This window comes from Balaenoptera ricei, chromosome 11 (genome assembly GCF_028023285.1).
Source record: "Balaenoptera ricei isolate mBalRic1 chromosome 11, mBalRic1.hap2, whole genome shotgun sequence".
Lineage (NCBI taxonomy): Eukaryota > Metazoa > Chordata > Mammalia > Artiodactyla > Balaenopteridae > Balaenoptera > Balaenoptera ricei.
Genome location: NC_082649.1, coordinates 51,766,530 through 51,788,782, shown reverse-complemented (window position 1 = coordinate 51,788,782; position 22,253 = coordinate 51,766,530). Strand labels below are relative to the sequence as shown.

Genomic DNA, 22,253 nt, shown 5'->3' with positions numbered 1-22,253 from the left:
AGCATAAATTCATGGTCTGCAGCAATGTGGTTTTGGGGATTAGTGGCAGTAGCACCTCTTTGGGTCACGTTACAAGTGATCTAGAAATTTCTTATCTGCTAATCATCAGCATTTATTTGCTCTCAGACTAACCTATTGTCAGAATTTTTCTTTCTATAACAACTTTACTTAGGAAATAAAAACATGCTAATTTCATGGTATTTAATTTATTTTTGAAGGTAGCTGGGGTGAGAAAATAAACTAGTATTATTCTTTTAAAAATAGTTCACCAAGTTTTTTGTTTTATTATTTCCTACTGCTCCCTGAAGGAAAACAGATATGTCTTTATATATACTAACTGGTATTCAAATTTTGAAGTGTTATCATCTTAGGGCCTTGATGATATACCATCTTTATATTACTTTTCAAAACTTCTGTAAAAGATAACATGGGGCTGCAAATACATTAAAATAAACTTATAGCAAAAAGGATCTTTCTGACTTTTTGACCACCAGCTAAAATTATACTATTGTTTTAAAGTTATTCAAGAGAAAATATTCATAACCAGTTTTTCCTCCTAGATTTACTCCCACCTTTTTCTTTTGGCATGCCTTCTCTTTCTCATAGATTGTGTGTGCGATAGGTGGGGAAATAAATGTTTGGCAAAATCAGGCAATTTGACTACTCAGGGGTTTTCAACACGTACGTTTGCTTTATTTCATGCAAGAGCAGGCCCGAAGCCATCTGCCTGCCAACAACTACATCCTTCATTTCCACTACGGAGGCAGAGCCCCCCACCTCATCATTCAAAGGCAATCTTCAAAGGGACCTTGTTTTTGCGCATTCCCGTTGCGACAGATGTTTTCTATCATCTACCTCCACATGCTAACTCATCTGTGAGGGTCTGCCCACCCCCCCTCTGCAGCCAGCTGTGGAAACAGCCCCAGTGTCATCTGTGGCAACACTCATTCCGTTCTTCTGACCTCACCAAAGACCACATCCAAGAGCAGGAAAAACAAACAGCCCTGATAACTTCCTTCAAAACATTTCCAGGACAGGAGATAGGCCGGCTCCAGATAAGAGCCCTTTACAAAGTTTGTAACAAAAGAGAGGAAAGCTTATTGGAAACACTCAAATGTCACCAGGCTAGCCAATTGGGGTAATCCCCAGATTAAGGAATAATGAAGCAATAGCATCTGTGGGCATGGTTCAGCTGAAAACATCTGGTTGACTCAGAACCACTTCAATTAGCCTAGGTACATATCAGTCATTCATTTCTTTTCTTTGATTGTGTAAAGTTCCCATGAGCAAATGTTTACACCCCAACTCATCCAAGTCTTTGAAATGCTGTGAAAAGACGATATCATTTCTTAAATGGACAGACAATTAACTTGAATTGCTCTGTGGCAGAGTTACACTCCAATATTAGAATATATTTTAGGAACAAAAATTATTATGCTTTTTAAGAAGTCTGTCTTGGCTTGCTTAAAACTGACAAAGCAAAACTTTTAGTATAAGAATCATATCACTTCCTGATATTAAGGGCACTGCTTAAATTACAGTATATATTGCCAAAATGTCTGCAGTGTTAGAGCCTTAATAACTTTTTAAAAGATATTTTGGTGATATTTAGAGTTTAGGAACAAGAACATTAATTAATCGATTCATTCACTAATACTTACTGAGGTACTCTTATGTCTTGCCCTGAAAAAACTTAGTGTTTAGTAGTTAAATAACTTTAATGAAATGTAAGAAAAACCAAGTTTCAAAAATGTAATGTGGACAAAGCGATCAAGGACATTACAATTTCCCAGAGAGTTAAGCATCATTGGCAATACCATGTCAATTTCTGTCTTCAGTTTGTCTACAGTGTTGGCTGACTGATTGCTAACACTCAAGTCCTGGGGTCACAGGTGAGGCCCAGGATGTGTGTCTCCCTATAAGTTAAGGCGTTACCCAGGGTGAGAAAGCCTGGAGGTTTTGCTACAGCAGGAGGCCATGGGCCCTTAGGAAACATCCTGAGATCACCAAGCACCAGGCTGAATGTGAGAAGGAAATAGCTCTAAAAAATGAGAGAGAATTATAGATTAGACACACAGTAGAGTGTGTCTAAAAATAACTCAATGTTTATCTTAGTTATCAGGGTCAAAAATGCCCTTAAAGGCTGAGGTTTCTCGGGATGGATGGCTCATCTCTGAAGAAGAGTTGGTGGTAATTTCAGATGTGTTCATTTCTATTGTCAATCATAGCTCACTTAGCTCTTTCATTCATGCCCATCGTTAATTGACTGGTAATACTGTATTGTGTTATTCCTCCTAAGAATTTTGCCTGCACCCCAGAAACAACCATTCAATTGATAGCTTTTAGTATTTGCATGGTAATGGAATAGCAAGCATGACTACCCCACACCTACCTATTCTGACTATGGTGGGCATTTTATAAAATTTTTTCAAAAACCCAAATCTAATTATAATTCAGTGGTTTTCTCATAGGATAGGCCTAACAAATATTAATATCCAGTGGTCTTGGTGTAGGCCTTTTAAAAAATTATTTCTACACAATGTATAAAGTTCAAACAAAAATCATTAAACATCGTTGGTTCATAATAGTTTCTGTGGCTTTTAAAACAACAATTCCTCTGACAAAACATTCATCTGGGGACTTTATGACTCAGGAAATCAATGATCAAAGCTAAAAATAAAAATTATATTCCAAGAATGTATCCAGATAAGAAGAGATTATTTCACCCCATACTACGTGCTATAGCTCTATCGTGGACTCAGATGGGTAAAATTACCTTTTAAAGGTACTTTTGGGATGAAGCTAGTCTGCAAGAAGGTAGCCTGCAAAAATTTCAGAAAAGGAGAGAGAACTGTTTTTGATTCACCATTCTTTTTGAAAACAACAGCAAAATGCAATGTTTAATTTGGCATTCTTTTAACACCTAAACTGTGAAGACCAGTAATCATATTTGTCAATTTACTCCTGGCATAAAATTTCAAAAGCCAAAGTATAAATGAGTCTGCTCAGACACAGAGAAGAAGGTCCATTTCAAATGCCAAAACTTATCAGCAGAAAGCAAAGGACAGACCAACTTTCCTTCTTTCCTTCTTCCTTCCTTCCTCCCTCCCTTCCTTCCTTCCTTTCTTTTTTGGTCTCATTTACCTTTTTGGATCTGATTTGATTTTTTTAACCTATGTGGCTAATTTTCAGCAGGTCAATGAAAATCTGGCTTCTTATTACTGCTATGAATGATCAAATTTCATGAATCAGACCCCCAGAGGTAGTGGGACATTTTCCATATAGGTATGCTAAAAAAATAAATCAGTAATGGAAGAACCAAGCTTTCTGAGGAGTGCTAGGGCTAACACTCTAAAATCATGTCAAATCAACCAAATTAGTCCACAATCTTTTTCTTAGAATCTGCAGTGGGGAGAAGCAGGGAGGTCATTGGGTGGAAAAATGTGAGAACAAAATTCCCAGATGTAGTGGCAGAAAAGTTGACAATCCACAGAGTTTAAAAGAATCTGGTACAGCTGTTTCAGGCAATGGCTTTGGCACTGTGCAGCGGGGCCTGCGTGGAGCTTTCTAGAATACCTGAAGCTCTCTAGAATTGCTGGCCCCTGAATCTGGTTCTGGGAGGGATCCCCTAAGCCTGCTCCATAGAGGCACCCACGGTATTAAAATAAAATTGCATCCAAAACCTGAATATTGTGATTATAATTATGAAGAGACAGGGAATTACAATGAAAAGGTAGGTGGACAGTTGAAAAAGTTATTAAGTAGAATTAGCAACTGCAGAAATTATTGATGCCACAAACTTGCTTGCAGGCATCACACTCACTTGTGTAGGAGGGCGCTGTGATAGTTTGCATGAATTGAATTAGAGGTTCTACAGTTTTGAGAGCTTCATTCCCCACCCCTCCCCCTCTCCATGAAAGCTTCCGTCTTTTTTTTTCTTCTTTGAGAAATTCTGCCTTTCTCTGGTCCTTTACTTTAGCTGTCCCTGACTTCCTGGAAGAGAATTTGCAATCCCCATGCAAATCCAATATTGACTTTCTCTCCCCAAAGGAGTGAGCTGGTCCCCATCTTTGTCTTTCATCTTTGGTGAGTCAGAAAAAGGTCAATGAAACTTGCTGAGTTTGTTTCTGTAGTTTTAAAACTTCTGTGTTTGGCAAATTATTCTCAATGCCATTACATGAATGTAGGATTTTTAGCAAAACTTCCTAAGTCATTTTAAAAATGAATTAGGAAAAAACCTAAAAACTGTAGGAAATAGTCCATGTTTACTAATAATTACTTTTCTCATTTAAAAAAATGTGAGCTTATATGAAAAGACAAAAAAAAGGAACTTCTTTTTTGGTTTTATTTTTAATGATTTATTGTTTTTACTTTATGAAGTAGAACCTAATATAAGTACTTTAACAAAATATCATTACTTTAGAAGAAATTATTCGATTTGAGTTTAATTCAGAACTCCTTGATCTTTTTGAATTAATATGTGGGATTTTGAAAAAAGTAAGAGTCTGGTCTTCAAAACAAAATTAAAGCAAAATTATTATACAATTCTCAAATTACTTATGGTGCTTCAGTAATAAGCTATCTTCTGTGTGGAGAAATTATAAAGAATTTTAGCACATAGTTTCAGACAGTGCTCTAGTTAACATAGGCTTAAAGAAAATGCAACAACACATTTTTTGGTATTGTGTTTTCATGATATTTTCTCTATTTATTGTGTGCTTTATCTAATCTACCTCTTTTAAAATGCAAAAAGTATCTTGAAATTGATAAGTTGAAATATCTACAATATTTATGTTAATATGAGCCATTTCCAATGATTATGCAGACTAAAATTAAGATAAATTTACCTCAGACATATCATCTAGTATTATATAGTTTTAAGACAAAAAGAATTACATGATGATGATATGTATTTGGATGAAGGTGCCTGTCAAAATAAAAACTTTTAACTAAATTATATGAACTCTTTTCCACTTAAAATGTAATGATGGGACAGCTACAAGATTAAAAATGTCTTACTTCTTATGCTAATCTATTTGGCATTAATGGACATAATTACTAGTATTTCATGTTCTATATAGAGAAGGAACCAATCAAAATTTTTTTTATTAATCTGTCAACTTGATTTACTCTGGGTTAAATTATATAACCTGAAATATAAAAATTTAATGATGAATCAAGCCAGATGTAATGAAATAGAATTGGTGTTAACTGGATTGAAATATACCTGTCCCAGCTCTGCCAGCAACTTGTGTGATATTAGAAAAGTCAATTAACCTCTCTGAGCCTCACTTTCTTCATCCATAAAAACATTATTCTATAATATTCAGGTTTATCTTTTGTGATAACATGTAATATCATAAAAAACCTCATAAGAAGACAGAGCAAAGGACTTCTATGGAAACTGAACAGGGAGGGCATTATTTCAGAGATTGGAAATTCTAAATCCAAGGACCAATGCACCTGCATGCTGATGCCTGGAATTTTCTAGGGAGTTAAACTTTTCATTTATGTAGTGATAGAAAAAAATGCACATACCCAAGCCTACTGATAACCTCATCCACACTAAGATGCTAATAACCAAATTGAATTCTTCGGAAAAGGCTTTGAAAGCATACACTCTATTAGTTTAGTTGGCCTGAAAGGCTGTTTTATGTTTTCCATCGTCCCTCTCTTGGCTTCCACCAGACAGACAGACACACACACACACACACACACACACACACACACACACACACACACACAGAGTCAGTGCCCACTGATAGATACAACCAGAATCTCATAAATCTTTCTTTAATAGGATTTATAACCAGCTTATTTTCATGTTCCTTAAGACACTCATTTGATTTCTCTCTTTCTTCCCAGACACACTTTAAGTTTCATGGGGGCGGGGACCACACCTGTTCACCCTGCATTGTAGGCATGAACGTGAAACAGCAAACAGTGTCTGGAACATAGTCAGTTCTCTATAAATATTATTTAAATAAAAAAGCAAAAGAGAGAAAGAATGAGCTTTTGGAATATCTAAGTGTCTTGAAGAAAGGGCTTCATGGTGGGGTTGGGGGTGGAGTGGGTGTTGAAAATAAATGGCTGAGATTCCCAAAGACAAATCATACCTTCTTGATAATTTCATCAAAATCTGGCCTCGAATATTTAACATCATTGCTTAGCATATTCTTTGTTACTTAATTAATTTTTTCCTGCTAGAATGTATGTTCCATTTGGGAAAAAATCTCTTTTAGGTTCAGTTCTGCATTCCAAGTGCAAAGCAGACACCTGATAAATGTTTGTTGAATGAATGAATACATGGATGGATAAATGATTCTGGTTTGATTTTCCAATAAGTTTACTGCCTTAAAAGAAATCTAGCATCTTTAGTGTTACAAAAGGAAAGACTGGGTAAGGAGTATCTACACTTTCATTGCTGTTATTCTTCCAAGATACAGGCAACAGAAGTTTTCTTGATTCTACTGGAATTGTTCCAGAAGTTAATTAATTACACAATAATTATAATCTGAAGCCCTTGAACGTTTCTTTGGAGGATTCTTAAATATCAGGAGATTAATAAAATTTAAAACACACGTTCTTTCCCTAAGGAATCTCCTTAATTTTCAAATGCACAATATTTTTATGGAATTATAGTCTACATATTTTTGATTCATTTGCACTTGTAGTATTCTATCACAATTTTAGTTAGACATGTGATAATGAAAAGCCTACTTTAAGACAAACGTGTTTCTCCTGAACAATCAATAAACAAGTTTTCAAATGAAAGCAATACAAGGGATATCCAACCACTTTCAGATAGGTTCAAAAATCATGATTTTTGAGGAAGTTTAATCATTCAAAATGAAAAAAAGTATATGATCTCTAATGGATACTCACTGGAGTTTATTAAACTTAGTAAAATCAAGACGAGAAAATATACCTTAAACAAAAGTGTGGTGAGATTTAGTAATTGTCTAATGAATTTAATCTGTATCAGATCAAAAGTAAATGAAGAGAGAAGGAAGGAGAGAAAGAGATCAGCGAGTAAAGGAATATAAGTAAAAGCAGGACTTTCCTTCTTACATAATTTTGACTCTGCTAGGAAATCAATGCTGAAACAATTTATTTCATTTTCTAGGACAGTTGTAAGAAGAAATTGTGTCAGCCAGAACACTTCTCATCATATGCCTGGCCATGTGTAATAGAAATGGACATGATCAAATGATCGGACCATTCTGATTTATGTGGTACTGTCTATATAACTTCATAAGCAAGGGTGATTGCAACTAACAGGGCAGCCTTGTTGAACCAGGCAAACCAGAATCATGAAGTACTGGAGATACATTCTAATCTATCTCAAGAGAAAAGGCTGAAGCTGCATGTTCTTGCATTAGATGTTTATTCCAGATGCAAAATTGAGAGTCTCTTGTTTTATTGTTGTTCTTATTAGAATTACAAAAGGAAAAAAAAATTGACAAAATCTTAAGACACCGGTTCCGATGTCAGTAATTAGACGGTACAGAGATGAAAGGTTTATATGTGAAACATTTAATCTTGCTGTATTTCACATAATATTCCACTAAAGGACCCTCCTGCTGATTGGCTGCCAATGAATCATCACTCTTGCCAATTTCAGACTGAACCTTATTTTGAGAAAAAGACATGAAGGAAAGTTAAATCTTTGAGCCACAATCCGATATGTAAACACTGTCAAGCGATATGGACATATGCTAGGGATTCTTAAGAAATGTACTTTAAACTTTCTACTCTTTAAAATGTCAAATAGGGAGGAGAGAAAAGCCCAAGGAACAGCATGTATGAAATCCTCAGGGCATGGAAAAATCCCATAGGAAAATATGATGTTCTTCAATAACTTAGCTCTCACAACCCCCTTCTGTGTCCTTTCAAGTTGGCCATTTGGAATGCTGGAATTATTGAGTCACTCTGAGCTCATACTTTTATGATCAGTAAAAGTGGTTCTTATTACCAGCATCAAGCATAATGTCAGAGAAAACTACGGTTGAAAACCCCCAGGGCTAAGGATAGGATAATCCAGAAAAGCCTGAATTAATCTAATCTTGTCAATAAAGCAAAAGAAATGAAACATTTTCAGGAACATAAAGAAAGACCATCCTATGCTGAAAGTGGTAAGACCCTCCAATGGTAGTAGTTTAGAGTTTATAGATTTCCTACATTCACAATGACTAACAATGAGATAAATAAATCTAAATATACAGAGGCCCCTTTGAATGTTTGGCAAAGGTTTGATTGCTTCCTTGGTTTGTACCAGGCAGGGGATTGCTTCTGTGCTTTTCAAATTTTGTCGATCTTCCTCATGCTGGATTGGTGGCTACAGAAGAAAGGTGATTTAATGAAAAATACCTTCCCAAACTGTTACATGGAACTGGAATAAAACAGTCTTGTATGACGATTTTTCAAACCATTATATCAACTCCTAAATTTCAGTGGGGGTTGGATTAAATAGCCTCTAAGATTTCTTCTAATTGAAAGTATCTATCTCTATTTTCCAATTTATCACTGTAGTCAGTTCCCTAAGTGGAAACATCAGGTGCATATACTTTGGTTGACAAAAAGTCATATATGATATAACACATAATTAGCCTTAAAATTATAGCTGTAAGCAAAAGTATAAGTAAGTTGCTAAATACTCTTGCTTGCAAGGGGCATAAGCAAGCATTTGATTTAGTGCACATTAGACTAGTACACTAGAAACTATGTCATCATATGTATATTATTTCATATTCCTACATCTACGAGCTATTGCATAGATCAAGCGAGGTAATTATTAGTGAAAAGTAAATGGATTGCTAGAAATCCCATCTGTTCTCTCCAATGGGAATGAGCGACTCCCAAGTCTATCACTGCTACTTTTGTATGCCAAAAGCTACATATTGAAAACCTTTATCTGGTTCCACAAATTCAACATGCCCAAAAGGAACTCTGTGTCCCTGATCTTGAACTTAATCCTTTTCTTACATACACTAATTCAGTTTAAGGACATCACCTTCTACCTAGCCATCTAGGCTGAAATCAGCTAGAGTCAGATTTGACCTGTGTATCTTCCATATCTATTCTCTTTCTCTTCTTCAATTTTTCTATTTCATCTCCTTCATACCTTTCATTCTTTCTCCTCTCATTCTAGTTTATACCATGAATTTCAACAGTGTTTCGTCTTTCTTTTGTATCATGTAAGTGTGACTTTGAACATGCTCATATAAACATCTACCTATTTGCATTATATGTATAGGTCAGTGTTTTGGAAATAATATTTACAGTGGAGATCAGCATATGTGGACAGAAATACGTTCATGGTATTCACCCATCTATGCACCAGTCCATGCCATGTATAATATAAACTATTCTTTGAAGTAAACTTTGTGTATGCATCTCAGGAAGTTAGAGAAATAATTTTAGAGCGTGACAAGAATCTAAGGATTTCTGCATGTAGCATTATAATGATTTTTTAGTATTGATTGAAAATATTCCAGATACAAGACTGAGAGATAGAAGGCTTTATAGGAAAGTAAGGATTGATTTTTAATATACACTATTGTTATGCAGAAGTGGTTCTAATGTGTATTGATTAAAAACGCTTTCAGGATAACTCTTTGATAAAAAGTCTCTCTCCTGAATAGAAGTTTTAAGATTACTGTTCAGAGCTCAACTTCACAATTAATCTGATTTCCTTTGTGCTAAATGAGAATTAAGAAGCCAAGAACACACTATTCTTTTTAACATGGATAAGGATGAATCCTCTTTCTTGAAATCTGCTTTCAGACTTCCCACCTTGTTCCTAGCTTCCATTATGTACAATGAAGTTATACTTTTGTTAAGTGGTGTAAAAAGGAACAAGTGCCATACTAATATTTTTAAATGTCTTATGTAAACAGTGTGTTGCCAACTGAACTATTTGTGTGTCTTCCTGTCAAAGTCAGAAGGAAGGTACGTTTTGTCTTCTCTGCTGATAATCTGGTTTTGCTCTCATTTCTCAAGTGTAGTTTTCAGAGTCAGCTAAACTTGAGGAATGACTGTAAGATATAATGGCTTGATTTGGCTGAAGCTAAATCAATCTATGCATATACTCTAAAAATCTCATAATCCATACCAAATAATTCAATTCTGTTGGTTCAGTTTACTACATTTTACACCTCACTCATCTTGGCAACACATCAGGCCCTAGTACTACTAAAAATCATGAATACTACATAAGCCACTGAGTGATGATGGCCAGTGGTTCTCACACATACCATCAATATTTTAGGTGAAATTTGCCTCTAAAACACTCAAAGAAACAGAACCACAGGATCTTAATTGAGTGTATGTCCAGGCTATTCTAAAAGATGTTCTTGAGAATTATGGCACAAACTACAGATAATCTTGCAGCCCCCTTTAATGAGGAAGAAAAACAGCTTTATCTGGATGATACTCTGTCAGATGGCATAATTTTCATAAAATCCTGGCTGAGGTGAAGGAAATTTGAAAGACCTAACAAGCCCAATTCTAACCAATTAGATTTCCTAAGTGGCACGGTTGTATCAAGTTAGGTCATGAGAAACTTATATATCTGAAAAATCTTAATTTAGCTGCTCTAGACAGTTCCTCACAAAATTGAAAGTTAACATTTGCTTGGTTTTTATTGAGAGTTAATAAACTAAATGGCCACATTTATTATCTCAGCATGTAAAACTGCTAAGACACTGAGTTGGGAGATAACATTATACCATTATAAATTTTTTTCTAGAATATAGTAGCAGAAAAAGAAAAAAAAATTCTCTCCCTGGCCTTATGATATGTTTCCTTTTATCAGAGAAAGAAACAGTATAACCAGTTTTTGTTTTTTTTTTCTTTTTAGCCATTTGGCCTTGGCTTCTAAAAACTCAAGATGAAATTTGAATACTCCATTATAGTAAATTACCCATAGACAGCCTAAAGTTTTAATAAATTTATTTCCTCTGCTATATGACATGTGTTCCTTTTTGCTTAACTGTCTTTTTCAGTGTGTCTTTAATTGTAAGTAACCTCAGCTCTTTTCTAAGAGTGGGCAAGGTAGAAATCCTTATTACTCATTCTCCTTGGTTATGGAAGGGGGTGGATATCTCATTTTTATTCAAATGAATCTCAATATCAAAAGAAAGAGATTTGCTAGTAGAAAATTAGGTCACACAGGAAGTAGAAGAACTAAACTTGCTCAGATATCAAACTGTACAAATTTTTCCAAATTCGTTCTTTTATTTGATCTGAGAAGTGTTTTCCTATATCATAGTGAAAATGAGGGTTGCTGCTTTTCCTAACAAGTAGATCTACTGATTTTTCAGGTTTTTAAGAAGGATAAGAAGATGGAGAATAGATTGGCAAGAATCACCTTCACTATATACAGCCTTTGCCTATAATGATCACTCATGGCCAACAACTGCATAAATATATTGCAAACACTGCATTCTGGAGCTTCATAATGGACAAACGAAATTTTACAAATCCTTTCCAAATTTCCCAGAAAGTGATGAGAGCAGAGATTAGGGAACAAATACACTTGGTGAATAACACAGTTTGCTTAAGCTCTTATAAGCAAAACTATAACTGAAAAGCAACCAGACTTCTACATTATGAACACAGAAGTATTTTTCCTAAGTTGTTTTGAACAAACCTGTTGACTATCAATGACAAGATTTAATAATCAAATATACAAAGACAAATTTGATAGCAGCATCAATTTCCCTTAAATGTTAGGCTTGGATTCAAAGAGGATACACCCTTTTGCTTTCCTCAGAAACTTTGTCAGCATCCTTGTCTAACAGAAGCTGGTTTCTTGTAATGTATCAATATTTGCCAAAGCAGAAATAGCCTATGCAGTGTAGTCCATCAACAAATATTTAGTTAGCACCTAATCTGTGCCAGAAAATAAATGAAAAGGGAGAGATACTGTGAATTATATGTGATAAGCTCTCAAATAGTAAAATTATACTCCAATTGAGAAAGAACTAGTCAAATGCCTCTGGATAAAGTATCGATTACCTATCTATGTATCTTCCTATCTATCTATATCTATCTATCTATCTAATCTATCATCACTATCTATCGATCTATTTTGTGAATATTACCTGATTAACTTGTTTTTCTTGTGTGATTAATAAATTACTCTGAAAATTATTCTCAAGAGGAAATTTAAAAAATTTTCTGTTCTAAGATGACATCATTAGAGAATGCCTCCCAAATTGATTCCACTGCAGAAAAAATGAAATGAAAAACAAAACAAAAGGCAAACAAAAACCCCTCATGTAGACATATAAGTCCTGCTATTTTATCTTAGCGCATCAACCCTCTCACTTTATCATTTGAATAACTAAACAATGAAGGATTTGGGACAGTCAAGTGATGAGACACTATGCACTCTCCGGGCTCTGAGGAGGGTGGGTATCCCACTTCCAATTGGGGTGCTCAGAGACTGGACCTAAGACAGCCCAATGCAGAAAGTACAGTGATTATTTTATGACACCCAAGTGATATTAAACACATGCCCTGCATATTTCACTCAACTCTGAGTGGAGAGCTTGTGAAAGGTCTGGTGTAAGGCTTTGTCTGGAGGTGTGGGCACATCTCTAGGAGAAGATGCCGTGTTGAATGGGATGATATGACAGCCCTAATTCATGATTAAGTGACACTTTCTGTGTCATCACTGTTGAAGGTCACACAGATGCCATGTTCATGGCAGATGCAGCATTAGAGGCACCTGATAGCCTTTGGAAATTCCTTGCCATCTCAGACGCTCACCAGCTGTAACATGCGGTATATAAACCAAAGCCTTGGCTGTGAGCTGGTGTTTGCTTAGAATACCCTTCCTGCCTGACATCCACAACTCTGCCTGAAAAACTCCTTTATTTTTCAAAAGCCAAGTTCAGGAGTTACCTCCTCTGTGAAGCCTGCTCTTACTCCTTTACTCCCTGGCACAATGAATAACTCCACCCTCTTTACCAGTTCTACACTTTGCACACATTTTCCCTGCTACCCATAGCTGAATATATGATAAGCATTTATTTTCTAACAGGGAGTTTGAACAAGAGAGAAGCAAACACTTTTAAAACAGGGAGAAAATGTGAGTGCAAGTCCTACCTTTGGTAAATATTCCTCTTAGGCAGTAGAAGAGAAAGATTTGAAGGCACTTTACTAGTATTTGTATTAGTATTTTGACAAATATTACTGTAAATTGTGTAACTTCTTACATTTGTTAGTGAAGCTAAAATGATGTCTCTTTTTTCAAAGCATACTTGATTAGATCATATGTGACTCTGTATCTATTACATCCCCTCCCCCAACCTGGTGCATCTTAATTATCGGCTTAATAAAACCTAAGCTAGTCAACACAATAAACCATGACCCTAAATTGTAAACATACCACCTAGGTAGAAATACCTGGGCTCTCCAGGGCTAACCCAGCAAAGGTTAATCTTTAAAGCAAAATAAGGTGTCCCCATGACATTCTGAGGGGCAAGAAATAGTGAATAATATCTTTTAATATTTAGAAATACTCGCAATATTTGAACTTGCTCATTACCATTTGTTTAATGAATATCCACCTACTTCACAAAACTGTTAAGGTCATATATAAAGATAAATAAAATAAACATTTTATTCCAGTGTGCTACAAAAGAACAAATAGTTCCATAGATTATCTGTACACTAATCCTCAATCCTTCACTGATTTCATAAGTAGTTTCTGTTGCCCTGGCAGCATTTATAAAATAAATGATTTATCCTATCTCAATATGATTGTGTTGCCCTGGTAACTGGCTGTTTTCTAGAAAGTCTGACATGGATTTTATTTTAGCTACATACTTGCTTTCTCTAGAGATAATCCATAGAAAAGAGGGCTTTAATAGATTCGATAAATTTGTATCCTATGTTTACAAAATATTTAATTATATTTCATACGCTAAGTAGCTCTTAAGGATGTAATGTTGTTAACACCTTTACAAAGGAACTCGCAAATTCTGGTTTACTGATGATGCCGTGACAAAGAAATTCTAAGTGCTGTCTAAGGACACACTGGGGGTGATGTACCATTGGAACTTTATCTCTTAGTACCTTGTCAATCTTATGTTCAGAATGACGCACCTTCAGTATTAAAAAGTAATACACTATTCCTTGACCTATTCTTTCTCTTTAAAGGTCCATATTAAAATAACATAAAACTGCATGGCAAAAGGCAGGTGATATGCACACATTTGGATTTATAAAGACTCCACATTCACCGCTTATTCTCACCACTCCTGTGCTTAGAAGGCAGGGATCTTAGACATCGGGAAACGTTCTCTCCAAGAAACTTTCAGAAGCTCTACTTGAAAGATGACTGTTACCTCCAAAAATAATTCCATGGATATAAAAAGAGGCTGCGCACCACAGTGAAGAGTAGCCCGCGCTCACCGCAACTAGAGAAAGCCCACGCACAGCAACAAAGACCCAACACAGACAAAATAAATTAATTAATTAATTAATTAAAAAAAAAAAAAGAGGCTGTGCATGATGACATTTTCATAATGCAGCCAAATTGAAAAGTTTTGTCCATTCATGACTGATTCATCCATGACGCCCCCGGAAATTGTGACTTTTTCACACACATCAGTGACATAATTTAGCCTTTCTATTTTATATTTTCCAAAGTAAGCCTAAATTCTAGACAAAAGCCTTGGGACCACCAAGCTAATAAAAAATGTATAGGAAAGTGTGCCAGATTTGATGAATAAAAGTTGTATTTCAATAGACTGCAATTTACCTTTCCAACCAAATCTCTCCCTAACACAAACAATTCACTTAATGCAGGCTACCTGCCTCGCTGCCCCCTGAAATAATCTGAGGACCCCCTCAGTACTTTTGGTGTATTATTTTCACTGAAAATGCCCTCCTTCTTTTTCTTTATCCCCATCAACCCCACCCATCCTTTAAGTTCATGCTTTCATCTCGGTTCTTCCATGTCCTTAGCTGTCCATAGATACCTTGTCATTTTCAGTGTTATATAAATGCTAAGCATTTCACACCTTTTCTGCTGTAGATTTTTAATTGAATCATTCTACACATATAATAATTATCTCCACAGAGAGATTATGTGCCTTGAGGACAGACTGTTTCTTTCTTACTCTCTCTCATTTCCAACAATACCTAGAAGAATATTCCGTGCATATTTAATGCTCAAGAATATTTGTTTATTATTTGTTGATTTTTTTTTTTCATTGAACTCAATGTTCTCAGTTTCTTGAAATGAAGAGTCGACGTCTGGTATAACTAAGGGCCCAGGAAAAGACTTAATCAAGTGACCATTTCAAGGAGAAAAAGATACCTTCACTCTCATGTTCATTGCAGAATTATTCACAATAGCCAAGATATGGAACAATTTAAGTCTCCTTCAATGGATGAATGGAACAAGAAAGTGTGACATATATATGTGTGTGTGTGTGTGTTATGTGTGTATGTGTGTGTGTGTATACTGGAATATTATTCAGCTGCAAAAAGAAGGACTCCTACCATTTGTGACAACATGGATGACCTTGAGAGCATTATGCAAAGTGAAATAATCCAGATAGAGAAAGACAAATACTACATGGTACTACTTACATGTGGAATCTAGGGAAAGACAAAAATAGTCAGACTCATAGAAACAGAGAAGAAAGTGGTTGCTAAGGGCTGGGGGTGTGGTGGGGAGTACAAATTTTCAGCTATAAGATAAATAAGATGTGAGAAGCTAATGTAAATCATGGTGACTATAGTTGATAACACCATGTTGGATAATTGAAATTTGCTAAGAGAGTAGAATTTAAATGTTAAGGTATGGAAGAGACTTTCTGTGGAAGTGGTCTTCTTTGTATCTACTTTACCCCAGGAGTATATTTATAGGGAGGTGACACCCAAATGAAGTTGTTCCTTCTAAATTTACTCTCACATATTTTTTTTAATTCTCTTCGGTAGAAATAGTATAAATGGGCTAGAGTTACTGTTTTGTGTTTGCTAGTTACTTAAAAAAGATTTGGCCTGTAGATCTATATCCACCAGGTAAACTCCTTACATAGCAAACACACTTTGCCTTTGTTTGGTACTTTGACAATGATACTTACAAAGAATTTTTGCTCAGTTCAGCAGTTGGAATAAAATGATAGTATCTGAAAACTTTGCTTTCTGAACCGAATTCTAATGACTTAAATGTTCTTTCCAAATTTGGTGATGTGTTTTAGGAAAAACATGCCTGCAACTTTGGAGAACAAGGCCCCTAAAATCAAGCCTTAGGTCTTACCTACCTGCAGGTAAAGAATGACCAAATCAAGTATTCTGGGGCTTTTTTGAACTTTTTCTTTTGTTGTAGAGGGAAAGTTTATATTGACTGTTTAGCTATAAATGTAAGGTTTATTCATCGTAAGTTGTAATTTAGCCATGCATAGCAACAAATCATCCAATGATTCCATGAGAGCATCTTGCATTTCTTAGAATCCTGTAGTTAGATAACTTATTTGTAATTAAGTAAAAATGAAAGTTGACCTTTCTCCTTGAGAATAATTAATGCTAACCACATGAAGAACAGAAGATTTATGATTCACATGAGCCTAAATAAAATTTAAGAGAATTGAACTCTACTTCTTGGGAACTATCATCTTTTCTCCCTGTCAGTACAGATGTAACAAAATACCTGACGTATCATAACACGGGGATTTCAATTGTGCATTCATATGAGATTCCGGTGTGACAAGCTGCCACACAGAGTAGATATTTAGTGCAATCCATCCTCTATTGAAATCCTGTCAGTCCCACCTTACTCTTCCCCCTCCCCGTGTCCTCAAGTCCATTCTCGGATAGCTAGTGGGAAGCAGCCACATAGCACAGGAGATCAGCTTGGTGCTTTGTAACCACATAGAAGGGTGGGATAGGGAGGGTGGGAGGGAGAAGCAAGAGGGAGGGGATATGGGGATATATGTATACATATAGCTGATTCACTTTGTTATAAAGCAGAAACTAACACACCATTATAAAGCAATTATACTCCAATAAAGATGTTAAAAAAAAAAAATCCTGTCTGTGTTGTGGTGAGATTTCAGGGTTTAGGACAGAACTCTGCACTGGGAAAACAGCAACACGTACCCAATTGCATTGGCAATATCAGCAAAGAGTGAATTCCTGATTTAGTCTCACAGTGCTCTCTTTCAGTGAACAAAAAATAAAGTGCAAATAGAAACGCTCTTGCTGTCCTCAGTGGGGTTTGACCTGATAAAGTCCCAGAGTCAGACAATTGACAGAGAACGGTTTCCTTGCAGAAACACGAGTACGAGAAATATGACCAAGGCAGGGAGAATTTTATCCCCTCTTCCTTAAAAGTGAAAAGGCTCTCAGAGTTTTCTTCTAAGTTTACAAAAAAGTGCATTGCACACAACTCAGAAATTTCAATCTGCAAAGAAGCAAACCTAAACAACTAACTTCAGCTTTACGCTTATGCTGTTTTTCTCTCGTCCTTTTACTACTCCCCTCCCTTCTTTCCATCAGTTCATGTCTCTCTTATAGATCATTACCCCTCCCTAGTAGGGAAAGATTGGAGGCACTGTGCTCTACTTTAAGATTTGAATGAAGCACTGTTTTCTCTTCAGATAGAAGCCTGGTTGAGACCTTGGGGCCCTCGAGTCGAGCCTAAAAAGAACCTGAAGGGCTCTGGCTGCAGTGTAGGAGTCCGTGTGATTCACAGTGATGTGGGAAGCACGCTTTTGCACCCTATACACAGAGAGCTTATCTGTGCAATTTTCTCAAAATAGTGGAAGAGAAAATGTGAGAAAGGAGAAAAGTTGTAAGCAAATCATTATTATGGGCAATATATTGGAGATGTGTAGCTATGGACACCTTGAATTTATTTGTAAAGTAGGTTCCAGTTACTGACATACAAGAGGTACCCAATGGGCCTTTATTTTTTATTTTCATTATTTTTATTATAGGTGTTGAAAGATTTAGGAAGTAAATGAGATAAACACCAATCTAAGCAATTTATCTTATTTATAGCCATAGAGGCTATCTCCACCAAACTCATTAGGGAAGTATGCTAAATAAGCAGTATGAATGTGGTAGAAATGGGTGATTATTGCTTTTTCTCAACTTCTTCCTATACCAACACTCATTTTATATAATTGGGTTAATCTCAAGCACAATGTGCAGTCATCTACTCATATAACTGAATAATGATAACAGTAATTTACTGAGTGTTTGCTATTTGTCTGGCATTATTTTAAGAGCTTTAAAGCCTTGCTTCATTTCATGAACCGAAACCATAATAATTTAGTCATGATTATATCCATATTACAGATGAGAAAACTGTGGCTCAGAAAGTTTAATTGCCCAAAGTCCTATAACAGAAAGGGTTTCCTCTCTCAAAGAGCCTAACCAAGAATCCATGCTATTGGGACTTCCCTGGTGGTGCAGTGGTTAAGAATCCACCTGCCAAGGCAGGGGACATGGGTTTGATCCCTTGTCTGGGAAGATCCCACATGCTGCAGAGCAACTAAGCCCATGCACCACAACTACTGAGCCCACGTGCTACAACTACTGAAGCCCTGTTCAGTAACAAAAGAAGCCACTGCAATGAGAAGCCCGCACACCACAACGAAGAGTAACCCCCACTCGCTGTAACTAGAGAAAGCCCACGTGCAGCAATGAAGACCCAACGCAGCCAAAAAGAAAAAAAGAATCCATGCTATTAATCACCAAGTCATTCATTCCTTCCCTTCAGATCTAGGTATTTTATTTCTCCACCCGGCATTGCCTAACTATTTTTATGTTTTAGTATCACAGAGTGGTTAATTTAACCAACCCCACTTTGATGATGAAACTAAGACCAGTTGGGTAAAGGTTCTTTATACAATAAAGACAACCAACAGAACTGTTAAAGGGAAACAATTGATGCTACAAATTGTGTTTCCATGATGCGGTTTAGCCAATTTTTTCATGTTAAAGATAAAAAGGTGGTGGGTGGCCCAGCCACTCCTTTCCCCAGGAATCTGTCCCAGCCACAAGCATTACATCTTAAGGGGGGTGACCTAAGCTCAAACATCATGCAGAGTCTAGTCAAGGGAAGTGAAAAGATATTAGGGAGCAGAAGCCATCGCAAGAAAGATCCTGGTGGGGGACAAATGAACACACACACACACACACACACACACACACACACACACACACACACACACACAACTATTGCTAGGGGAAGATATACAAGAAATAATACATCCAAAAAATGGGTGAAGCTGGTCTGGGGAGGAGGAGGAGCTAATAAAACATTTAGCTAAGGCCCTGAGTGACAGTCAGAAAAAAACACATACAAATATCTTCCCATCTCCTCACAGCTCCAGAAGTACTGTGGAATCTTACATACTTTGGTATCTGGAAAAATATTCAGATTTTGCCAGATATGCATTCCTTTAGGCCACGATGAGATGATGCTTGACCTCAGCGTGAGGACTAAGCTAGCCTCAATGCTCTTTAAACACACACATTATTTTTTTAGAAGGTAGTTGTTTCCATCTATTGAATTCTACCTCACAACTTGGACGGAAAAGAAGAGCCTGGATTCACTGCGTGTTGGTCTGATTTACACAACACAGATCAGATGAACTCAGGAAGCCCCCAAGGTATGTGAATAAGAGTAAATATGGGGATCTGCAGAACAGGGTCTAAAGTTCTGCTGTAGTAAGCTATATATATTTTATTCTTTAAATAAAAAGCAAACTATCAAAACACTAGGAGCAACATGGAGTGTTCCTTATTTTTTAAGAAAATGGACAAAGCTCAAATATGAAAGCCAGGTGCTGTGATCCTTTGAGTCCAAGAAATAGATGTCTGTGTATTTAACTCCCTGGTTTTTAATATGTGCTACCTTATTTATATTTAGCTTTGAAAAGGGTTAAAATGTAGCACTGTTTCTTCTTTGAACAACTAATACATTCAATAATAAGGATTAATGATAATAATAAGGTATAGTATGTCATACTTCAAACACTGTTTTCACATATTCTCTCTGTTTTGATCCTCCCCAAAGCCATGTTAAGTATAGTGACAGAAAAGGAAACAAAGTTACAGATTTGAACATACCCAGGAGAGTACACCAGAGACCTTGTCACACAACTTTCTGTTGGGGATCTTTCCCCTATCTCACACTCCCATGAGTATAGTGCTCTTGAAATCTCCCTGGCTAGTACATAGAGCTCAAAAACATGGAAGACCTCGACAAAGATACATGGAATCAATAGCCTTCAGCCTGGATTCTAATGGAATAGGTAATAATTTTCCCCTTGGGACTAACGTAATATTGTACCACAAAATGGGAACGCTAGCTTGTAGAAAATAGAGTTTGAATATTTTGGGAAGAAATTTTCCACTAAAAGAAGAAGAGAATGGCTCTAGTTAGTTAACATAAAAGTCATTTACCAACCTTGCTATCTATTATCTATCCACATCTATTAGTAGACAAATATCTTCCTATTTCAAATATACTGCTTTGAGTCAACACCTAGCCATGATACGCAAAATCGTTCCCAAAGCACCCCCAACTGCATCTGAAGAAAACAAAGCATAACAGGAGGAGAAGGACAACAGAAAGGCTTTCCTCCTATAATGGATTTAACTGTCCAGAGTTCACAATTCTGCATGAAGTAGACATTCCCCTTTCATAACAAATGGTAGACAGCAACATGAGAGTTTGATTGCTATTTCCTCCAATCAAGTTTGTTCTCTTCCTCCCTCTCTCTCTCTCTTCCTCTCTCAACTCTGTTTCTCTCCATCACTATCACGTTCTCTATCTACTGTACACACTTTTATAGAATTTCAGGAACAGCTTTGTATCTGGAAAATAGGGCTGCCAGAAAGAGGCATGGAATAGAACAAAAGCTTTACCCCAAAGCTTCTATGCATTACAAAAGCTTGCACTCGGATAATAGAAACATCGAGCCTCAGGTGACTGAGAACACTTACTGTTGGTTGCATAACGTATGGCGGATGAGGCATCCATGAAGTACTCTGGACCTATGCATCAAACAGCATTTATTAGAAGAAAGCAATCACAGAGAGAACTTGGTTCTTGCGTTCAGTGGAGTCACACTAGGTCATAAGAAAGTGGAGTCCACCTGACTTACAGCGAATCAGTGCTCAAAACTAAGGGTACAAAGGAAATTCTTGGACCTGATTCATTTGGTCCCTGAAACATGGTACAATGTAAAGCAAATTCCTACTTCCCTGGAGCTGGCTGTAGTGCCCACATGGGCCAGGCTGGGCCATGGAGCACATTTGGAGGCTTCAGGAATCTCCCGTTTGTAGGTCAACTTCTAGGAAGACCCGGGCGAATAAGGAAGGAGGCATTACTTAGCATGACTGCTAAGACTTCCTCTTTTTCTGTCATTGGTTCTAACTTCATATTCTCAAGTGATCCCATCTTGGAAATAAATCCAAGTGGTAAAAGTTGGGGAAAGAATTAGAGAGATCAACCAGAAATTTGGGGGAATGTTTTGGGTTAAACCCAAGTTAAGAAAGTCTGTGATTTTTCTCTCTCATGGTAATTGGTATGGCAAATAAAAATGACTATATGAGCCAGCCAAGTGTTCTGAATGTTGCCCATCAGCCAAATGAGAAAGTCAGCTTCTAAGAGCTGATTGTGACACTGAGAGCCCTGAAGATTTTGTTTTCAATATACTCACATCAATGAAATTGCCAATGAACTTTAGATTTAAAAAAAAAAAAAAAGAAGTGGTGAAAAGCAAGAATCAACAACATAGGAAATTGCTCTAATTCCTTTTTTGAGAAAAGAGAGCCAGAGTTAAATTCCACTTATGAGCCCTCCCAAAAGAAATGACTGTTCTGTGGAGATTTTATTCATGTCACCAAAGTGCTCTACAATGGAGCTCAATGGGTGGTCTTGGCTGAAACAGAGGCCAAGATTAGAAAAAATGGGTAAAAAACCAAAAAACACACATTACAACCAGGCAGGCCTGTAGGAAGAACAAAAACTGAACAGCATCTGCACTTAGCCTCATGGGTCCCAAGGAAAGGCAATTAAGAAATCAGCCATTCTGAGACCCTCTAATGCAATTCACACAAAAGTCTATTCCGCTCACCCGACAGGTATCAAGAATCTAAGTGCAGACACAGAATGAGAATGATCTGCTTTGGGGGGAATCAGTTAAGGAAAAAAGTGCATAGTCTCAAGCATGATGCTCTGACAGCTGGGACCTCCTGATATGACGTAT

General features: G+C 36.6%; 1 protein-coding gene across 8 annotated transcripts in view; it reads right to left on the bottom strand.

Moving 5' to 3' along the window:
* Positions 1-22,253, bottom strand: part of RBMS3 (RNA binding motif single stranded interacting protein 3) — a 718,377-nt gene that overhangs the window by 79,805 nt on the left and 616,319 nt on the right. For 6 of the 8 annotated variants that reach the window (XM_059939057.1, XM_059939054.1, XM_059939059.1 and 3 more), the window contains exon 10: positions 20,986-21,036. The exons of the other annotated variants lie outside the window; for them this stretch is intronic. In XM_059939057.1, coding sequence (XP_059795040.1) covers positions 20,986-21,036 — 51 coding nt within the window. The remainder of the gene's footprint in view (positions 1-20,985; positions 21,037-22,253) is intronic. 8 annotated transcript variants of the gene reach the window in all.